Below are 19,331 nucleotides of genomic sequence, written 5' to 3'. Positions count from 1 at the left end.
GCTCAAATCTTCATGCACAATTTTTGGCCACCATATATAGAATTAGGGGGTATATATTTCATACTTGCACAATAGTATTTAAGTGAAAAACCCACCTTTTTGATGCTGCTTTTAACTCCTAACCCTTATTCACTTGTTCAGAACCCTTATTTTATCATCCTCACTTTAATATTCCCTTATCTCTTGTTTGTCCTGTTTGTCTGTCCTAATTAGATTGTAAGCTCTGTGGAGCAGGGACTGTCTCTTCATGTTCAAGTGTACAGCCCTGCATTCGTCTAGTAGCACTATAGAAATGATGAGTAGTAGTAGTAGTAATAGACGATTACCGCATGATTAACGCGACCTTACCACTAAGTCAATGGCCGGTGGTAAGGTCTCAGACCCCCAAATGGAAGCGTGCCAATTTTTATTTTGCCGCACATCCATTTTCGGCAAAAAATTTTTTTAAAAAGGCCTTTTTTACAAGCGCGCTGAAAAATGGATCTGTGTGCGCACAAAACACGCGTTTACACTAGTGCAGCCCATTTTTTGGCGCACCTTAGTAAAAGGACCCCAAAGTTATCCCAAGAGTAGATGAGTATTGCTGCTATTTGCAAAGTTTTTGGATTAGCCCCTGGAACACCACTGGCCCCTCCTCAACTTAAATGGATACATTTTGATTGTAGGTTGACTTATATGGACATTTATTCATTCTCAGGTGACCAGTGTTTAAAAAAGGGCTTATGTGGTCAGCAGCCAAAGGTGACACATAAGTGCATTTGAATATCAGTCCCACATGGTTGATTTCACAAACTATTTTGATTCCTACAGCTTTCTCTAGAAGTTTGTTCTTCATGTCCACTGCATTCTCAGGTGAAATGTATTGCATTTATTTAAAATGTATTTACACTGATTGCACAATACAACACAATAGCAAAAGTTGGAATATAAAAAAAACACAAGCTAAATATTAAATCAATTATTTTAAATTAAAATCAGCATAACAAAATAGTAAAAACAAAATAAAAAAAATACCAAAACAACATCTAAAAACAATAAGGCTCATTTTATAACAGGCTGTGGGGCCCTTTTACTAATCGATAGTTCTGGGATCAGTGCTCATTTTACAGTCACACTAAAAATGGCCTCAGCACGTGGGAAATCCACATGCTAAAAAAATATCTCAGGCCACTTTTTAGCATGGTTTAATAAAAGAGCAGAAACGAAAATGTACAAAGCTACCCTACTCCTGAAACCTAAGAAAGTACCTTTTCAGGCATAGTTTACAGAAATTGTTTCTAAAATTACTGTAATTAACAGTAAAATATGAAGTAACGTGACAGATTGAAAAATGTCAGTATACCCTGTAGGAGGAGCCTGGTGCTGATGTCATAGCCTTTACTCTTGTGAGCAGCCAATCATAGTGCATTTCTAGGATGATGTAAGGTGTTCTTTGCCAATCAGCTTGCATTTACCAGGACCGAGGCCCATTTCTGAGAAAGGCACAGAGGGGATCCTTGGCGCGGCCTTTTCTGTGACCGCGTGTCTGAGGAGATATGCAGAGATGTGCCACTGGTATCACTGAATAGATCCATTTGTCATCTCTGTCCAAAGTGATCTTCGTGGTACCCAGACTTCTGGAGACCCTAGTCCCTGGCTTTATCTTATCTGAAGACCTCAGATGCTTCTGTCACCCTCTTGAATCAGCATCTTTACTCTCTGGCCATAAAACATGAAGAGGGAGCCCTGGTGCACAGGCAGTATCGAGCAGTCTTACAGTGCAGTGCTCCAAAGGTTCCAGAGTTGAGGTAGGCACAGCCTAGGGATGAGTCATTATTTGTTAATGGGAACCTGTGAGAGAAAGAAAAGAAAATGCACCTCTAGATAAATGCCCTCTGTGCATTCTGTGCCAAGCTGCTTTGCCTGTCTGAACTCGGCTAGACTGGATTAACACCTCCTGTGCCTGAGTTTCTGAGTGTGCACTAATTCATGGAGAAAGAGTGCACTGTCTGCGAATGTTACAGAGTGTGCGTTCTTAACAACATTTCTCCCGTGATGACATCATGAAATAAAATACGCACACATAAACATTACCTGGATCAACATAGAAGTTTCAGGTTGCACATCCCTAGTGAAAAAAAAGCAGTCCAGAATCTGACCAGTCCGACTTTGATTAGACTGAGGAGATTTTCAGCCACAAGTGCAGCTGGTTAGATGTGATAGAAAATTATCTGAAAGCTAAAATGGATCATTAATGTTCACTGTGCTTCACCCGCGGGAGGTGGTGGAGATGAAAACAGTAACGGAATTCAAATATGCGTGGGATATGCATAAAGGAATCCTGTGCAGCAGGAATGGATCCTCAGAAGCTTAGCTGAAATTGGGTGGCGGAGCGGGTGGGGGGAAGAGGGGTTGGTGGTTGGGAGGCTAGGATAGGGGAGGGCAGACTTATACGGTCTGTACCAGAGCCGGTGATGGGAGGCGGGACTGGTGGTTGGGAGGCGGGAAATACTGCTGGGCAGACTTATACGGTCTGTGCCCTGAAAAAGACAGGTACAAATTCAAGATATGAGTTTATCTTGGGCAGACTAGATGGACCATGCAGGTCTTTTTCTGCCGTCATCTACTATGTTACTATGTTACCTCTTTAAAAGCCTGCCAGAGTATATGCAGGAAGTATAAATGTTTCTAACCCTGGTATTTAATACTGCTGCTGTTGCTTTATTGTTTCTGAATCATGTTGCTTCCTGGCACATTTGTGTGATCTGTGTCTTTTATCATTTACGTTTTACACAAGACCACACACCTTCAAATCTCATTGCATGAGGAGCCATTTTGTGATTCTGCTCTGAGAACGGCTGCTCCCAGGATCATGCAGCCCACCAACTGGAAGAAAATGGCTGATCTTTGGCTAGTTTCCAGCTGGAAGGACAAGCACTATTTCAGTCGGTCTAGGCCAGGGGTGGGCAACTCCTGTCCTCGAGGGCCACAACCCAGTCGGGTTTTCAGTATTCCCCTTCTCTTCCACTGCTAACTCCAGACTCCGTTCCTTTTATCTTGCTGCACCATATGCCTGGAATAGACTTCCTGAGCCGGTATGTCAAGCTCCATCTCTGGCCGTCTTCAAATCTAAGCTAAAAGCTCACCTTTTTGATGCAGCTTTTAACTCCTAACCCTTATTCACTTGTTCAGTACCCTTATTTTATCATCCTCACTTTAATATTCCCTTATCTTTTATTTGTCCTGTTTGTCTGTCCTAATTAGATTGTAAGCTCTGTCGAGCTGGGACTGTCTCTTCATGTTCAAGTGTACAGCGCTATGTTCATCTAGTAGCGTTTTAGAAATGATAAGTAGTAGTAGTAGTATTCTCTTCTCACAGACACGCCTCCTGTGCTAAAAAATAGAAAATATATATTTTTAGCACGGGATTAGCGCATGGAGATTGGCATACTTCTGTAGGACGCCTCAGTGCTAGAGCCTACCAAAGCTTCGTAAAAGTGCCCCTTGATGTCTCGTTTTAACATTTGATTTTTATGCCTGTGACCCTACTTTCTGCTTACCAGTGCTGCTTGTACAGTGCTTGGAACCTGCAGTGATATAGGAAAAAAGAAAAACGTTAAGTTGAAAGTATGTACCAGGTTGTGTCTAAGGAACGCTACTCATTAATGTTTTACAGTTTCACACAATGAAGCAGGATTTGTCATAATTAACAGGAAACTTTATTTATTTTTACGCTAGGCTTAATATACTGCCTAAACCAGAATAGGCGCCGACTAGGTTTACAATAAAATAAAGGAACTCCAGTTGTTTAATTTTATGTAAGAAGCAGATATGAGTCATAATTAGAGGAATCCAAAGGGGAACGGAGTGAGGAATAGCAAGTCAATGGCAAATGAAAGGTGTAATAATAGCACAGTGCAGAGGGGATAAGTGAGAGTAAACAGTGGGAAAGAGGAGGTTGAGTAAAGCAGTATCAGGAGCAATTATCTGGGTAGGTGTAACATCCACTCACTGGGTGTAATGCACATTTTCAGTGGAACTTACCCAGATACTCCTGGATTCTATGTAAGAACACAAGCGTTGTCATACTGGGACAGACCACATGCCCATCAAGCCCAGTATCCTGTTTCCAACAGTGGCCAATCCAGGTCACAAATAGCTGGCAAGATCCCAGAACAATATAATACATTTTATGCTGCTTATCCTAGAAATAAGAAGTACTTCCCACCCCTAGTGCGCCATCATATCCGGCGCTACAAAAATATATTTATTTTTGTAGGCACCAGGGTGTACCCGGTGGTAATTGGGCAGAGCTGCGTGCTGCCCAGTTACTGCTGGATTAGCGTGTGACCCATACCGCCACCTCAACAGGTGGCATTAAGGGCTCCCCCCCCCCTGAAATGGCCATGTGGCAACTGCTTTACTTGCCACATGGCCATTTTCTGCAGGCCAGAAAGAATTCCCTTTTACCCGTTGCGGTAAAAGGGGGCCTCGGCACTTGTGAAAAAAAAATATGTCGATGCCAGCACAGGCCCTCTTTTGCTGTAGCTTGGGGGAAAAGGGGGCCCTTAGTGCTCTGGTTTTGCTGAACAGTGCAACAGGGACACCTTCTTCTCAAAGATGTTATCTTATCTTATGTTATCTTCCCCTCAACCAAAAGAGAATCCACGAGCGCGGAGAACTCAAGAAGTCCCATGGAGCAACTCAAAAGCAGAGGGAAGTGGGAATGTAAACCAGGATTCCCAAAAACCGGACAACAGCAGTAGTAAAAACGAAGCAAAGTTTATTAAACAATAAAATGACTCGACACAACGTTGTGTTTCGGCCAAAAAGGCCTACATCAGGAGTCTGTATGCTTGATAAGAAAGCCAAGAAAAATGGTGATGATTGGTTATATTCCCCTCAACACCTTTAAATAGATTCAGTGTGGATTACAATAGAAGATAACACCAGTCAACCAGACTGGGAGCTTATAATATCCAAGAGAAAAATTTACATACAATAATGGCACAGTAGTTAGGTGGTCCATGAAATGGGGGTCCACTGGACCAGCAGGAATAATTTTGAGGTGTTGGGGAGATAAGGGATGCAGAATCTAAATAAATTTATCTTCAACATTTTACGAAAAATTAATTCATTCGTTTGGCATTTCACCAAAGTAGGTAAAGAATTCCAAATTTGTGACCTACTGGTCAGAGAATAAGGCTGTACAATGTTTCTTAAAACAAATTCCTTTCAAAGAGGGAACATATATGTGCTTATGTCCTCCCTCATCCTAAAAACACTCCCCAAAATGCCTGCTCAGAATCCACATCAAAATGCACAGGTTCAGGATGGCTCTTCTGACTTTGAGCAATGAATGCTCATTCACCCCCCAGGAGTCCCTTATTTGCTAAAGGAATGGAGACATCTAATGTTACATTCAAGCAAATTAACAATATTAACAAAGGAGGAGAAATTCCTCACCTACATTGGCTGCCAGGGCTACTATAATGACACATGAGAACAGCAGGGTAAGAGCTAGTGCCCACTTGAGAAATTTCACGCTTCTATAACTGTCATGTTCTGTGAAAACTGCAATGGAAAAAATAGTGTTTTAAGTGAAAAGATCACTAGCTATGATTCAACTACAGTTCTGACTTGCTTTAGCTGTACATAGTCTTTTACTCTAACTCCAACACGGTGTTTGTGAGACCTGGTGTGTGGGTGGGAGTGGGAGGGGGCACATGGGAAGAGTGACATGGAGGGGCATTTTCGAACGGGGACGACCATCTCTAAGGGCACCCATCTCTAAGGACGTCCCGGCAAAGGGGCTGGGCAACCTGTATTATCGAAACAAGATGGGCGGCCATCTTTCGTTTCGATAATATCGTCGGGGACGCCCAAATCTAATATTTAGGTTGACCTTAGAGATGGTCAACCTAAATGTTGAGATCGCCGACCTTAGAGATGGGTGACCTCGGTTTTCGCCAATAATGGAAACCGAGGACGCCCATCTCAAAAATGACTAAATCCAAGGCATTTGGTCTTGGGAAGAGCCAGCATTCATAGTGCACTGGTCCCCCTGACAGCCAGGACACCAACCGGGCAACCTAGGGGGCACTGCAGTGGACTTAAGAATTTGCTCCCAGCTGCATAGCTCCCTTACCTTCGGTGCTGAGCCCTCCAACCCCCCCCCCCCCCAAAAAAAAAGCCCACTCCCCACAACTGTACACCACTACAATAGCCTTAAGTGGGTACAGTGGGTTTCGGGTGGGTTTTGAAGGGCTCACATTTACCAGCACAAGTGTAACAGGTAGGGGAGGGATGGGCCTGGGTTTGCCTGCCTGAAGTGCACTGCACCCACTAAAACTGCTCCAGGGACCTGCATACTGCTGTCATGGAGCTGAGTATGACATTTGAGGCTGGCATAGTCTGGCAAAAAATTAAAAAAAAAAAATTAGGGTGGGAAGGGGGTTGGTGACCACTGGGGGAGTAAGGGGAGGTCATCCCCGATTCCCTCCGGTGGTCATCTAGTCAATTTTGGAAACTTTTTGAGACTTGGTCGTGAAAAAAATGGACCTTGTAAAATCGACCAAATGCTCGTCAGGGACGCCCTTCTTTTTTCCATTATTGGCCGAGGAGGCCCATCTCTTAAGCACGCCAATGTCTCGCCTTCGCTACGCCTCCGACATGCCCCCGTGAACTTTGGCCATCCTCGCGACGGACTACAGTTGAGGGCGCCCAAAATCAGCTTTCGATTATACCGATTTGGGCGACTCAGAGAAGGACGCCCATATCCCGATTTTTGTCGGAAGGTGGGCACCCTTCTCTTTCAAAAATGCTGCACAAACATAGAAGAAAGACAGTCCCTGCTCAAAGGGCTTACAATCTAGTAGACAAAAAATAAAGCAAACAAATCAATTAATGTGTAGAGGAAAGAGGAGAGGAGGGTAGGTGGAGGCGAGTGGATACAAGTGGTTACGAGTCAAAAGACTATCAATGAAATGCTTTGATGTCCCCACGCATACCTCCTACCCACCCCCACCCTCCCACCCTGTCAGACTGTCAAAGTAATGCTTGGAAGTTTCACTTATATATACTATCTGCTACCACATTTGCTTATTTCCGATCTAACGAAAAAGGGCAACCTTCGAAAGCTAATCAAGAAATGTATTAAATTATGTCCAATAAAAAAGGTATCATCTTATTTTCTTTTCCATGTTTTATTTTGTTTGATTTCTATTGATAACCTTTAAGAGTGGACTAACACGGCTACCACACCTCTCCACATATTCAGTGGAAATGTTAACAGCTCAAGAGCTTTTTTGCCGACTCCAAGAACTCCTTGTTCCTCAGGCTGTATATTACTGGATTCAGTAGAGGAGTCACAATGGTATAGAGGACAGACACTACCTTATCCACGTAGAATGGATGGTTCCCTGAGGGCCTCATATACATAAACATAACACATCCAAAGAACATGGTCACCACCATGAGGTGGGAGGCACAAGTGGAGAAGGCCTTACACCGTCCCGTTGAGGAAGGAATTTTTACTACAGTACGTAGAATGAAAACATAAGAGATGACGGTGAAAGAGAAGGTGCTGAGGAGCAATAGTGAGCTGCAGGTAGAGCTGGTTGTTTCCGTAGCATAGTCCCTCAGACAGGAAAGTTCAAGCAGAGGCCCTGGATCACACAGAAAATGATTAATTTCATTCATGCCATAGAAGGGCAGCTTAGATATTAATGTTATAGGTATCACAAACCAGAGGAACCCAGCTATCCAGCAAGAAGTAGCAAGGCCCATACATACTCCGCTGCTCATTAACACATTGTAGCGGAGAGGTTGACATATGGCTAGATATCGATCGTAACCCATAGCGGTGAGAAGAAAGCACTCTGTTGTTCCGAAGGAAAAAAAGAAATAAAACTGTAGGAAGCAGCCATTGAAGGATATGGCTTTGCTTTTTGACACAAAACTATAAAGCATATTTGGGACGGTGCTGGTTGTGTACCAAATTTCAGCAAAAGACAGATTGCTGAGGAGGATGTACATGGGCTTACGCAGGCGAAGGTCTGAGTACACCACCACAATGATCATTGTGTTCCCGACTAAGGTTAGGGCATAGACGACCAAGAAGAGTGTAAAAAGAACAGCCTGATCCTCCTGGTTGTTGGAGAGTCCGTGGAGAATAAATTCTTTCACTTCTGTTTGGTTGTTGCACCACATCATTCCATTTAGCCTGGAAAGATGAAGAAGAGCTAAAATATGTACATCTATCTCTTTAAATTCGAATGTTCTTTCCTTCTTTGTTTATTCTATTGATGTTTCCTATGGCCATATAATTACATTGAAAGAAGAACCAAATAACATTGAATCCTAGTTTTGAATTACCTAATAGAAATTCAGGGAAATGTCAGAACACACCAAGAGGCCTGTTTAATAAAGGGACAATATTCAGCCCACAGAGGTCAGAGTTTCGTTAAATACTGGCTGCCACTGTCTACAGCTTTTCTTACGTAAGTACACAACTGTGGAACGCTTTGCCCAAAGCGGTAAGATCTATCCATAACCACCTTAACTTCAGGAAAATACTGAAAACCATCCTGTTTAAGAAGGCCTAGCCCCCCTGATCCAGATTAACTTTCTACTTCCTGCGACAGAGCTAAATATGGACAAAACTAGACTTTTCTTACCACCCCCTCTTCATTCCTTGTAGCTTATACTTCTGTTTCTTATCATGCTTTCTACTTTATTATGTATCTGTAATATTGAACCAGAGCTTTACGGTATTGTGTAAGTCACTTTGAGCATGCAACTAAGTGGGAAAATGTGGGATATAAATGTGTTAAATAAATAAATTAGACTCAAATATGCAGTGATGGTCTTTATCCAGCTATGACACTGAATATTCAGGTCTGAGGTGGCAGATGAAAATTACTAAGATGTTTTCGATATTCAGCAATATCTTATCTTAGAGGGAAGACTTACAAAGGCGTGAAAGGGCTTAAGCGCATGCAGGCGCTTCAAATCGGCATTACCGCCCAGCTAGCATGTGCGTCTGGCAGTAATACTGAGTTTGGCGCACGCCAAAACCTGGGGTAGAAAATAAAATTTTCTATATTCTACCGTGGGGGCGTTACCTGCGGTAATTTATTTATTTACTTACAACATTTATATCCCACATTTTCCTACCTATTTGCAGGCTCAATGTGGCTTACATATTTCCGTAATGGTGATTACCAGTCCCAGAAAAAAAAAGAAATACATAGTTAAGGTAGAGGAGACAGAATGGAGTAAGTATTCAGCAGTTGGCACGTGCAGGTAACGTGTGAGCCCTTACCACTAAGTCAATGGGTAGCGTTAAGGGCTCAGACAATAAATAGACACACGCTAGCTTTCATTTTGCCGCATGTCCATTACCCGGCCCCAAAACCCCCCCTTTTTTCCAGAGGTGGTAGAAATTTGTGGGAGGCGGGGCTAGTGCTGGGCAGACTTCTATGGTCTGTGCCCTGAAAAAGACAGATACAAATCAAGGTAAGGTATACACAAAAAGTAGCACATATGAGTTTATCTTGTTGGGCAGACTGGATGGACCGTGCAGGTCTTTTTCTGCCATCATCTACTATGTTACTATGTATGTGTGCATCCCATACAGTCGCCCACACTACCGCAAGCCACTTTTTGGTGCAGCTTTGTTAAAGGGCCCCGGAATGTCTGGAATCGTATCATATTTTTTTTCATTACTACTACTACTACTATTTAGCATTTCTATAGCGCTACAAGGCGTACGCAGCGCTGCACAAACATAGAAGAAAGACAGTCCCTGCTCAAAGAGCTATGTAATAAAAGTGAGCCAAGTATAGGACAATCAAGCCATTGTGACATCACTGATGAGGTTGGCTCTTATTGGTGGCCTGAGGCATTATGACATCACAATATCACCTCTGATTACAAGAGACTACTACTACTACTACTATTTAGCATTTCTATAGCGCTACAAGGCGTACGCAGCGCTGCACAAACATAGAAGAAAGACAGTCCCTGCTCAAAGAGCTTACAATCTAATAGACAAAAAATAAATAAAGTAAGCAAATCAAATCAATTAATGTGAACGGGAAGGAAGAGAGGAGGGTAGGTGGAGGCGAGTGATTTCATGCTATCAATAGGCTGAAGATTTGTAATGCTGCATATCCTATTACCAATCTGGTGGTCAAATTTTCAGGGTCAGGATGAGTTTTTTTTTAATTTGAGGAAGTTCAAATAGGAATTTTTTCACCGATAGTGAAAAGTGATAACCGCATGGAGTTCTGACAAAAACACCATCACCCTAAAGGGACTTGGAAGCAGCAAAGCAAGGGGAGTCTTTGGAGAAGGTTTAGACCTGAGCATATGCTCTTAGGAATTAGGAAATTCTATAAGTGGGCACCTCCATTTCGGTACCAGGAGGGTGGATTATTGGAGCATATTCTATAATGGAACCAAGGCACCTAGGTTCCGAAGAAGAATCAAGCATAACTGGTAAAGGCATTAATGTTAAGTGCCCCCAGCTATACCAACCATAGACCTGGCACAAGAGTAGGTACATAATTTACAGTAATCTGTAAGGTACATGCCTAAGTATGTTTATGTTTATTGAATTATTGCTATACCACTTAAACTTAGACCTAATCAAAAAGGACAAAAATGAACGTCAATGTTAGGACAGATAATTGCACCCATCACAAGACCATCACAGAGAAAACATACTGGAAATACACAGGAGATCATAACATCCAAAATGCATCTACCATTCTATCGTTCATATCCTTCATTCTGTTAAATGACTCTGAGACGTTGCTGCTCACCAAAAGCAAGGCTAAAGTGGTATGTCTTGAGACGAGATTGGGATTTCTTCAATGCTGCTTCTGGTTGAATCAAGGGTGGAAAGGCATTTGGTGCAAGGAAGAAGAAGGCTGAGTTCCTGGCGTATTCATAATGTGCTTTTCTGGAGGCTGGTAAAACCCATCGATGTGAATCAAGTGATCTAAGAGTCCATGATGAGGTATAACAAATAATCAGGTAGTAAGATAACAAGGTTGGTCAGAGTGATAAGCTATATGAGCCAGACATAGATTTTTCAACCAAGTCCGATATTGCATAGTCTAAACAAAAAAGGGGTAACAGTGTTGAATTTACATCCATGATCCGCCCTTGTGTACCCCTTGCATTATACAAGATAGTTGCATATATACAGAATGGTGGTTAGGCAACATACTGGAATATACATATAAAAGTATACAATGATTGCACAAATGTTGCCACTCATTTTATAGAATTTCCCTTTATATGAAGATTGAGATGGAAAAGAGGATCTTAATAACATAGTAACATAGTAGATGACGGCAGAAAAAGACCTACACGGTCCATCCAGTCTGCCCAACAAGATAACTCATATGTGCTACTTTTTGTGTATACCTTACCTTGATTTGTATCTGTCTTTTTCAGGGCACAGACCGTATAAGTCTGCCCAGCACTAACCCCGCCTCCCAACCACCAGCCCCGCCTCTGCCATCCAATCTCCGCTAAGCTCCTGAGGATCCCTTCTTTCCGAACAGGATTCCTTCAGAAAGAAGGGATCCTCAGGAGCTTATGACATAACCATCTTCATCCCCTTCCATACCTCATTAGATGAAATCACAGATTTGATCGATGCGAGTTTTTCCATCTTGGAACGTTGGGCTGAGGTATTCCGGTTTAAGTTAAACAAAGACAAAACTCAGTGTCTTCTGCTCTCGTCCGTCCATGCCAGATTTTCCTCTAGCTCCCTTGTATTTAACTGTCACGTGAACTATTTAAAAAGTATTTGCTAAGATATAAGCGTGTTTGGGACGATTTCATGGTTGAATTTCAGAATACTAAGATCTATACTTCCTATAAACAGTCTAGAAAATGTGGATCTATATATCTGAATAATAAAAATAAAGAAAGGCTTGCTATGGGGAAGAAGGGGAGACCTCATTACTCTTCAGCTTGTATTTGAAAACCTATAGCAAAATTCAGTTCTTACAGTATTCCTTTTGTTACTTACGTCTAGTTGGATCATACAGTCTTCAGCCTATAATGAAGTGTTTTATAATTCAATTGCCAACACTGAAACCTGGCAGAGGATGGATTTGATGAATTGAATCGGGGAAATCTGGCTAGATGGCTCATCAGTTGAGCATCCTCTGTTTTGCTGATGACGGAAGCTTGGAGTAGAGCATTGTATTTCACTCTTTTAGTCTATGATTTTCAGTTGCAGAGAGAGAGACTCTACCCTCCTTTCACAAGCCATGAGCCTCTGGCCTTTTGTTTATTGAGGACCTAAGTCCCCTGCTGAGAGATCAAATGGGAAGTCAGCATCAGTGGAGAATCTTTAAAGTCTACTGAGAACATTCACCCCAAGGAAGTCATTACGTCTGCAATTATGTACATAAATTAATTCATATCTCTTGGTTCTTCTTCTTTACCTGTCTATGAGAACACGACACACAGTTGTTTAAGATAAACAACTGATCTATTAATGATCATACACCAGTAGAATGTTTATAAAGATGAGGGAAAGTCATAGTAAATAATAAATATAACAATAGCAATTCATCTCTTCTAAATAGGATCTCAAGAAGATTCACAATTTTTTTAATGTTTATTATGTTTTTGATATACACCATTCAACGTAAGCGATCAGGGCAGTTAAACATTGGGGAAAGAAAAGAAACTACATCAATAATTTTATTTATTTTTGTACCCCATGCTTTTCCACTCATGGTAGCCTCAATGTGGCTTACATATTGTATATAGGTACTTATTTGTACCTGGGGCAATGGAGGGTTAAGTGACTTGCCCAGAATCACAAGGAGCTGCCTGTGCCTGAAGTAGGAATTGAACTCACTTTCTCAGGACCAAAGTCCACCACCCTAACCACTAGGCCACTCCTGTCAGAGATAGAGAACACAGTGTCAACGTCTGCTGTCCTGGGGATAGTTAATTTCCTGTCAAGTTAAGGATCTCAGTGCTCTTGTAAAAAAAATCATTTACATTTTTTAAGTATTTTTTTAGACTGTGGTTTTGTCTAAACATCTAGTACGTGAAGTCCTTTCTATGTGCAAAGCTGGTATTTCACATCTATCTGAGCATGTGTGACACAATTCAGTCTACATCTGGCATATGACCCTTAATACACTTTTTAAAATAAAAATTGATCAGCTTGGTAACAGTAAAATTACACAGAGCCCCCCACGAGGAACTGTAGTACCTTCAATGTTCACAACATAGAAATATTCTGCTACACTAACGTCAGATGCTTGTATGTTTTATTATCTTGAAACTACCCGATTCAAAAATAAAATTTAAAAGCGTTTCAAAACATAAAATGATTTATAATGTGTCTTAAATTTATCAGAACATTATTCCAGATTTTAGCCCCCTTATAAGAAAGTGTCAGCATAGATTTAGAGGTTACATTGGGCACCTTGTGCCAAGCAGCAGTAAAGGGAGCCCGCAGACTCATGGGTTTGCTGCTCCTCGAGACCCCTCCCCCCCCTTTTACTGCCACATGGAAAAAGGAAATTCTGGACGGGGGATGGAAATGGACATGCAGTAAGTGAAACACTTGTGCGTCCATTTCCCAGTGGGGTCCTTACTGTCACCTACTTAGGAGGTGGGAAGGGCTCCCGAACTACCCCAGAGGTAACTGTGTAGCACATGGTGCTGCTCAAGTGCCACCGGTTAAGCCCATGGTGCAAATATTTTTTTTTAAATACAACACACCGGAAATGATGCTCATTGGGGGAGATTCTATATATTATGATAAGGCAGGTAAATGGGGATATAGCAAAAGGTTGTGGGCCCCAGAACTACAAGGTCCAGAATTCCCTGGGGAACTTGGAGAAAGGGGAGGGCCCAAAGACCAGGGAGGGATTTTTAGAAAAAGTGGGAGGGAAGATAGCCCAAGGTATATTTATTTTTGCTACATTTGTACCCTGTGCTTTCTCACTCATGGTAGGTTCAATGCAGCTTACATATTGTATACAGGTACTTATTTGTACCTGGGGACAATGGAGGGTTAAGTGACTTGCCCAGAATCACAAGGAGCTGCTTGTGTCTGAAGTGGGAATTGAACTCACTTCCTCAGGACCAAAGTCCACCACCCTAACCACTAGGCCACTAGAGCCATTCTCCTCTGCAACAGCAGGGGGAGGAACAGCCAGGAGGAGGCCCAGTTCCCATCATGGCTGAATAATCAATATGGGATTCCTCCCAGCTGTGGAGGAGAGGGAGGAAGAGGCAGAGTTACCCAAGGAAATGGATTGCAAAGAGGCAGAGCTGGACATGCCTGCTGGATTGCCAGTTCCAGGAGAGACAGCCAGCACAGACTGGGAGAATACCCAAGGTTCATCTCCCCAGCACAAGAGCAAGTGGGAGGCCACAGGTGTTTGTTCTGTGAAGAGGGAGGTGTGCTACCAGCCTCGCTAGTGACAGAGCTGATGGAAGTGCTGGAGGAGGAAAGGTAGGACATTCCTGGTTCATATGATTTCTTCCTCTTCCTTTGGAGAGTTTTTTTTGCTCATTTTGTGGAACTGAACTTTGCTAAAGACTGAACTGCATTTGCCTGAGTGCTGAACTGATCTTTGCTAAAAGGCTGGGTGGAACTGGGCTAAAGTTAAACCTGAAGAAGTAAGGGAAAGCAGAACTTTGCTACCAAAAGAAGGGGCAGTGAGGGTAATTGAAACTGTTCCCCAGAATTGAGAGGATTTTTGTTTATTTAGTTTGCGAGTGAGGTTGGGTTTAGTTTTTTTTTTTTCTGTTCTGAACTGAGTCCGGCGTCAAGAGCTACTGCATAAGCGTGGAGGCGGAGGTCTGGATTACGGGACGCATTCACCAGGAAAGGGAAGCGGTATCACAATACGGTGCCTAAAAATTCCATGCAGAAGACATTGCCGACTAAGTGTATTCTCTAAGCGGCGCCTAGATTTAGGCGTGGAATATAGAATACACTTAGTTGATATCCCAGTGTCTTAAACTACACGAGTCTATTTACACCAATGGAAGTGCGACATAAATACTGGCGTGTAGATTGATGTGCACTGGGCTATATCCTATAATGGCACACGTAAATTTTGGTATACCCATAAAATGCCCATTTCCCCGCCCATAACCAAGCCCCTTTTTGCTTACGCTTGTTAGATGTTAGGCGCACTGCGTTATAGCAGGGGCGTATCTGTAATGGGGCCACGGGGGCCAGGGCCCCTGTAGATTTGGCCCTGGACCCCCCTACCAACGGCCCTCACAACCCCCTTCCCGCCGCCAACCTGCTGTCGCCTACCTGTGCTGGCAGGGGACCCCAACCCCCGCCAGCCAAAGCCGTCGTCCATCGTTCGTTTGTTTACTTCTTTCTGAGTCTGAATCGTCTCTGACGTCCTGCACCTACACAACGTAAGCGACAGCAGGGGGGGGGGGTCAACTCGAGAGGGTCGTCAGGCGGGCGACAGTTGTTGGAGGTGGTTCTGGCGGTGGCGGAGGGGGTGGTGGCAATGGCGGCTGGGGGCATCGGGGGGGAGGTGCTAAAATGTGCCCCCTCACCTCGGCTCTGGACCCCCCCCCCCCCTACCGGCGAAGTCCAGATACGCCCCTGTGAGTTGTGCTCATTATTACTTATGCGCTGTTATCGACGCTAATTATCTTGTTATTTGGTGATGCATGTGGGAACAAGGAACCCAAACTATAGCTATGTGATGCAAGGTTCCACATTAGGAGTCACCGCCCAGGAAAAGGTTCTAGGTGTCATCATCGATGAGAAGTTAAAAACCCTCTGCTCAGTGTGCGGCGGCAGCTAAGAAAGCAAATAGAATGTTATGTATTATTAGGAAAGGAATGCAAAACAAATATGAGAATATTATAATGCTTTTGTATTTCTCCATGGTGCAACCGCACCTTGAATATTCTTGTGCTAACCATTAGTGTAAAAATTATCACTAATATCTTAAACTTTGCCCAGTGTTCTATAGCCAGCCAATGTAGATATTTCAAACAGTGTGTGACATGATCAAATTTGGAAATGCCAGTTATCGATCTAACTGCAGCATTCTGGATAATAAGGAAAGGAAAGAATGCAAATACATGCAAACTAACTAATTATTATTCAAACTTGATAAAGTAGGTTGTGGTGAGCTTTGAAAGCTGTATTTATGGACAAATAACACCAGCTAGAATACTTCATTTGTACACACGCATAGTGCCTAACGTTTAGCAGCTCCTTACAGAATTTCCTCCATAACATTTACATATGCGATAAGTTCAAAAAATATTCCCATGGTGATTATGTCTTTTGTGTAAGCATGGTTGTCAGTGAATAATATAAAAAGGAGAAAATTCTGAGGGCTACGTTTACAAAAACACATTTTTACATCACCATGTGCTGGCATGCATTGGTGTGTTATGTAATGGGATCTATCTCTCTCTATAAAACGCACCTCCAACGTTCTAATGAAGCCTACAAAAGTCTCAACGTTCTAAATCCATGGTGGTGTAGATATCCGGTTTGCCCATGAGTGTCTGCCCCGCCCTTGCGTCAAACGTGATGATGTCGAGGCCGGAGCACTGACACTCAGCGAATCACATCGCTCACCCGCTGATTCGTTTCCCTACTCCTCCACCTGCCTCAGAATCAGCTGTCAGTGCGCCGCTCACTGCCACTTCGGAGCAAGTGGCAGGGAGCGGGGCAACACATAACCCCCCCTCCCAGCGCATCACAGAAGCCCCAGCCCTGCCAAACCACGAGCCAGGCAGGGGGAGCCCCCCGCTCGCTGCATCACCCAAGCCACTCCCCCCCAGCACATCACACTAGCCCCTACCCCCCCTCGGCCACATCAACCCCCTCGCCACCCGCACAGGCCGCTGCTGCTCAACAGGAGAAGCAACAGCGGCCGGACAGCGTTAGTATTCGCGGCTGCGGGTGGCGAGGGGGTTTATGTGCCCAAGGGGGGGGGGGGTAGGGGCTTCGCTGATGCACCAGGGGGGGCTTCAGTGATGCGCCGAGGGAGGGGGGTCTGGAACTCAAGAGAAAGGGAGAGAGGGTGGTGGGGGGATTACCTTGCTAGCGCCCGTTTCATTTGTTTCGGAAACGGGCTTTTTTTACTAGTTTATTAATAAAATACATTAATGGTAGTACTAGAGCTGTACCAAATACCATATTTTACTATTCAGCCAAATACGAATAATGAAAATTATTATTCGACCGACTACTGAATACGAATAAAGGGCATTGAGCGTTAACATAACCAATAATAAATGAAGCAACGTGAAATCAGAGATCAAGTGTTTATTTCAGTGTGATTTAGCACACTAGAGCCCTGAATTATTCGTATTTGAATTTAAATCACGATTTGGCCGAATACGAATAATGTATTTGGGACCAAATTGAATCGAAGACGAATATTCAGTACAGCCCTTGTTAGTCCACAGTAATGTAAAAGTACACTTTAAGAACTGTAGCACTTAGAATGGTGAATTCAAAGAACAGAAAAACCCAAAAGAAGCATGTCAAGCCAGATTTGTACTGGGAGTGACAGGTAAAAGAGAGCTGAAAACGAAAGAAATCACTCGTTCGTGTTACTGTTAATGGCTCAACATGATCTTCTTCATTGCATTCCAGATCTCCTTGTTCCTTAGGGTGTAGATTATTGGATTCAGTAGAGGAGTCACAAGAGTGTAGAACACAATCACTACCTTATCTAGATCAGCTGGGTGGTTCCCTGAGGGCCTCATATTCATAGACATAGCACATCCAAAGAAGATTATCACCACCATGAGGTGAGAGGCACAGGTGGAAAAGGCCTTACGACGTCCAGAGGAAGAAGGGATTCTGAGAATGGTTTTTATGATGAAACCGTACGAGATAAAGGAGAAGGCGAAGGTACTGAGGAGTATCAGTGAGTTACATACAGAGTACATCATTTCTATGCCGTAGCTCTTCAAGCATGAAAGTTCCAATAGTGGCCCTGGATCACACAGAAAATGGTTGATCTCATTCGGGCCACAGAAGGGCAGCTGCTCAATTAATATTACAGGCACTGCAGTCCAGAGGAACGCGGAAATCCAGCAAGTAACAGCAAGGTTGGAACATATCCTACTGTTCATCAACACGTTGTAGCGTAGGGGATGACAGATGGCTAGGTATCGATCGTAGCCCATGATAGCAAGGATAAAACACTCAGTTGTACCCAAGGAAAAGAAAAAATAAAACTGTAAGAAGCAGCCAGTGAATGAAATGACTTTATTCTTTGACAGCATACCGAAAAGCATATTTGGAACAGTGCTTGTTGTGTACCATATTTCGATAAAAGACAAGTTGCAGAGAAAGATGTACATGGGCTTGTGTAGGCGAGGATCAGACCATACCAACGTGATGGTTGCAATATTCCCCACTAAGGTGAGAATATAGATGATTAAGAATAGCGTAAAAAGACCAGTCTCTACTTCATCATTCCCGAAAAGTCCATGGAGAATAAATTCTTTCACTACTGTGTGATTGTTTTTCCGCATCCTGCCAACCTCCTCAATACCTGTAATGAACAAGAAGAGCTGAAATACAGGAAGAATGTGTTTCTCTTTTAACTGTACCGATTTTAAGTATACTTGTCCAGAACTTATACACAGGGCATCTTTTACATAGTAACATAGTAGATGACGGCAGAAAAAGACCTGCACGGTCCATCTAGCCTGCCCAACAAGATAAACTCATATGTGCTACTTCTTGTGTATACCTTACCTTGATTTGTATCTGTCATTTTCAGGACACAGACCGTAGAAGTCTTGCCCAGAACTAGCCCCACCACCCAAACACCAGCCCCGCCTCCCATCTAAAAGTTTTAAGGATCAGGGTAGCCCTCCGCACCACCGGACAAAGTACTGCCAATACAATATAACATAGTAACGTAGTAGATGATGGCAGAAAAAGACCTGCATGGTCCATCTAGTCTGCCCAACAAGATAAACTCATATGTGCTACTTTTTGTGTATACCTACCTTGATTTGTATCTGCCATTTTCAGGACACAGACCGTAGAAGTCTTGCCCAGAACTAGCCCCACCACCCAAACACCAGCATTTATGGAAGAAAATGTTATTTTAATGTAATTGTTCAATTATAGATGGAATAACTGGAAGATACACAGAGAATTTAGTAGCTTTTCAATTTGAGAATCACATTAATACTTTTGATGCCCAACATTCTCTTTGATGTATAAGGGTGATGAAGCAATATTGTGCTTTCAATCGCAAGAGGAAAGCAAGTTCTGCAGCATTCCACAGGGGACCTGCCTGTCTTTCATGACTGAAATTGAGACTCAT

The 19,331-nt window shown here is 43.1% G+C and overlaps 2 protein-coding genes across 2 annotated transcripts; both read right to left on the bottom strand.

Moving 5' to 3' along the window:
- Positions 1-7,266: 7,266 nt before the first annotated feature.
- On the bottom strand, positions 7,267-8,190 carry LOC115457098 (olfactory receptor 11H6-like). Its single transcript, XM_030186522.1, has one exon. The coding sequence runs from the start codon at positions 8,188-8,190 to the stop codon at positions 7,267-7,269; it is 924 nt and encodes a 307-aa protein (XP_030042382.1).
- A 9,408-nt stretch (positions 8,191-17,598) lies between these two features.
- Positions 17,599-18,525, bottom strand: LOC115457097 (olfactory receptor 11H6-like). Its single transcript, XM_030186520.1, has one exon. The coding sequence runs from the start codon at positions 18,523-18,525 to the stop codon at positions 17,599-17,601; it is 927 nt and encodes a 308-aa protein (XP_030042380.1).
- Positions 18,526-19,331: the final 806 nt, after the last annotated feature.

Source organism: Microcaecilia unicolor, chromosome 14 (genome assembly GCF_901765095.1).
Source record: "Microcaecilia unicolor chromosome 14, aMicUni1.1, whole genome shotgun sequence".
In the NCBI taxonomy this organism is placed as follows: Eukaryota; Metazoa; Chordata; class Amphibia; order Gymnophiona; family Siphonopidae; genus Microcaecilia; species Microcaecilia unicolor.
The sequence above is the reverse complement of the archived record's forward strand: the minus strand, read 5'-3'. Positions and strand labels throughout refer to the sequence as shown.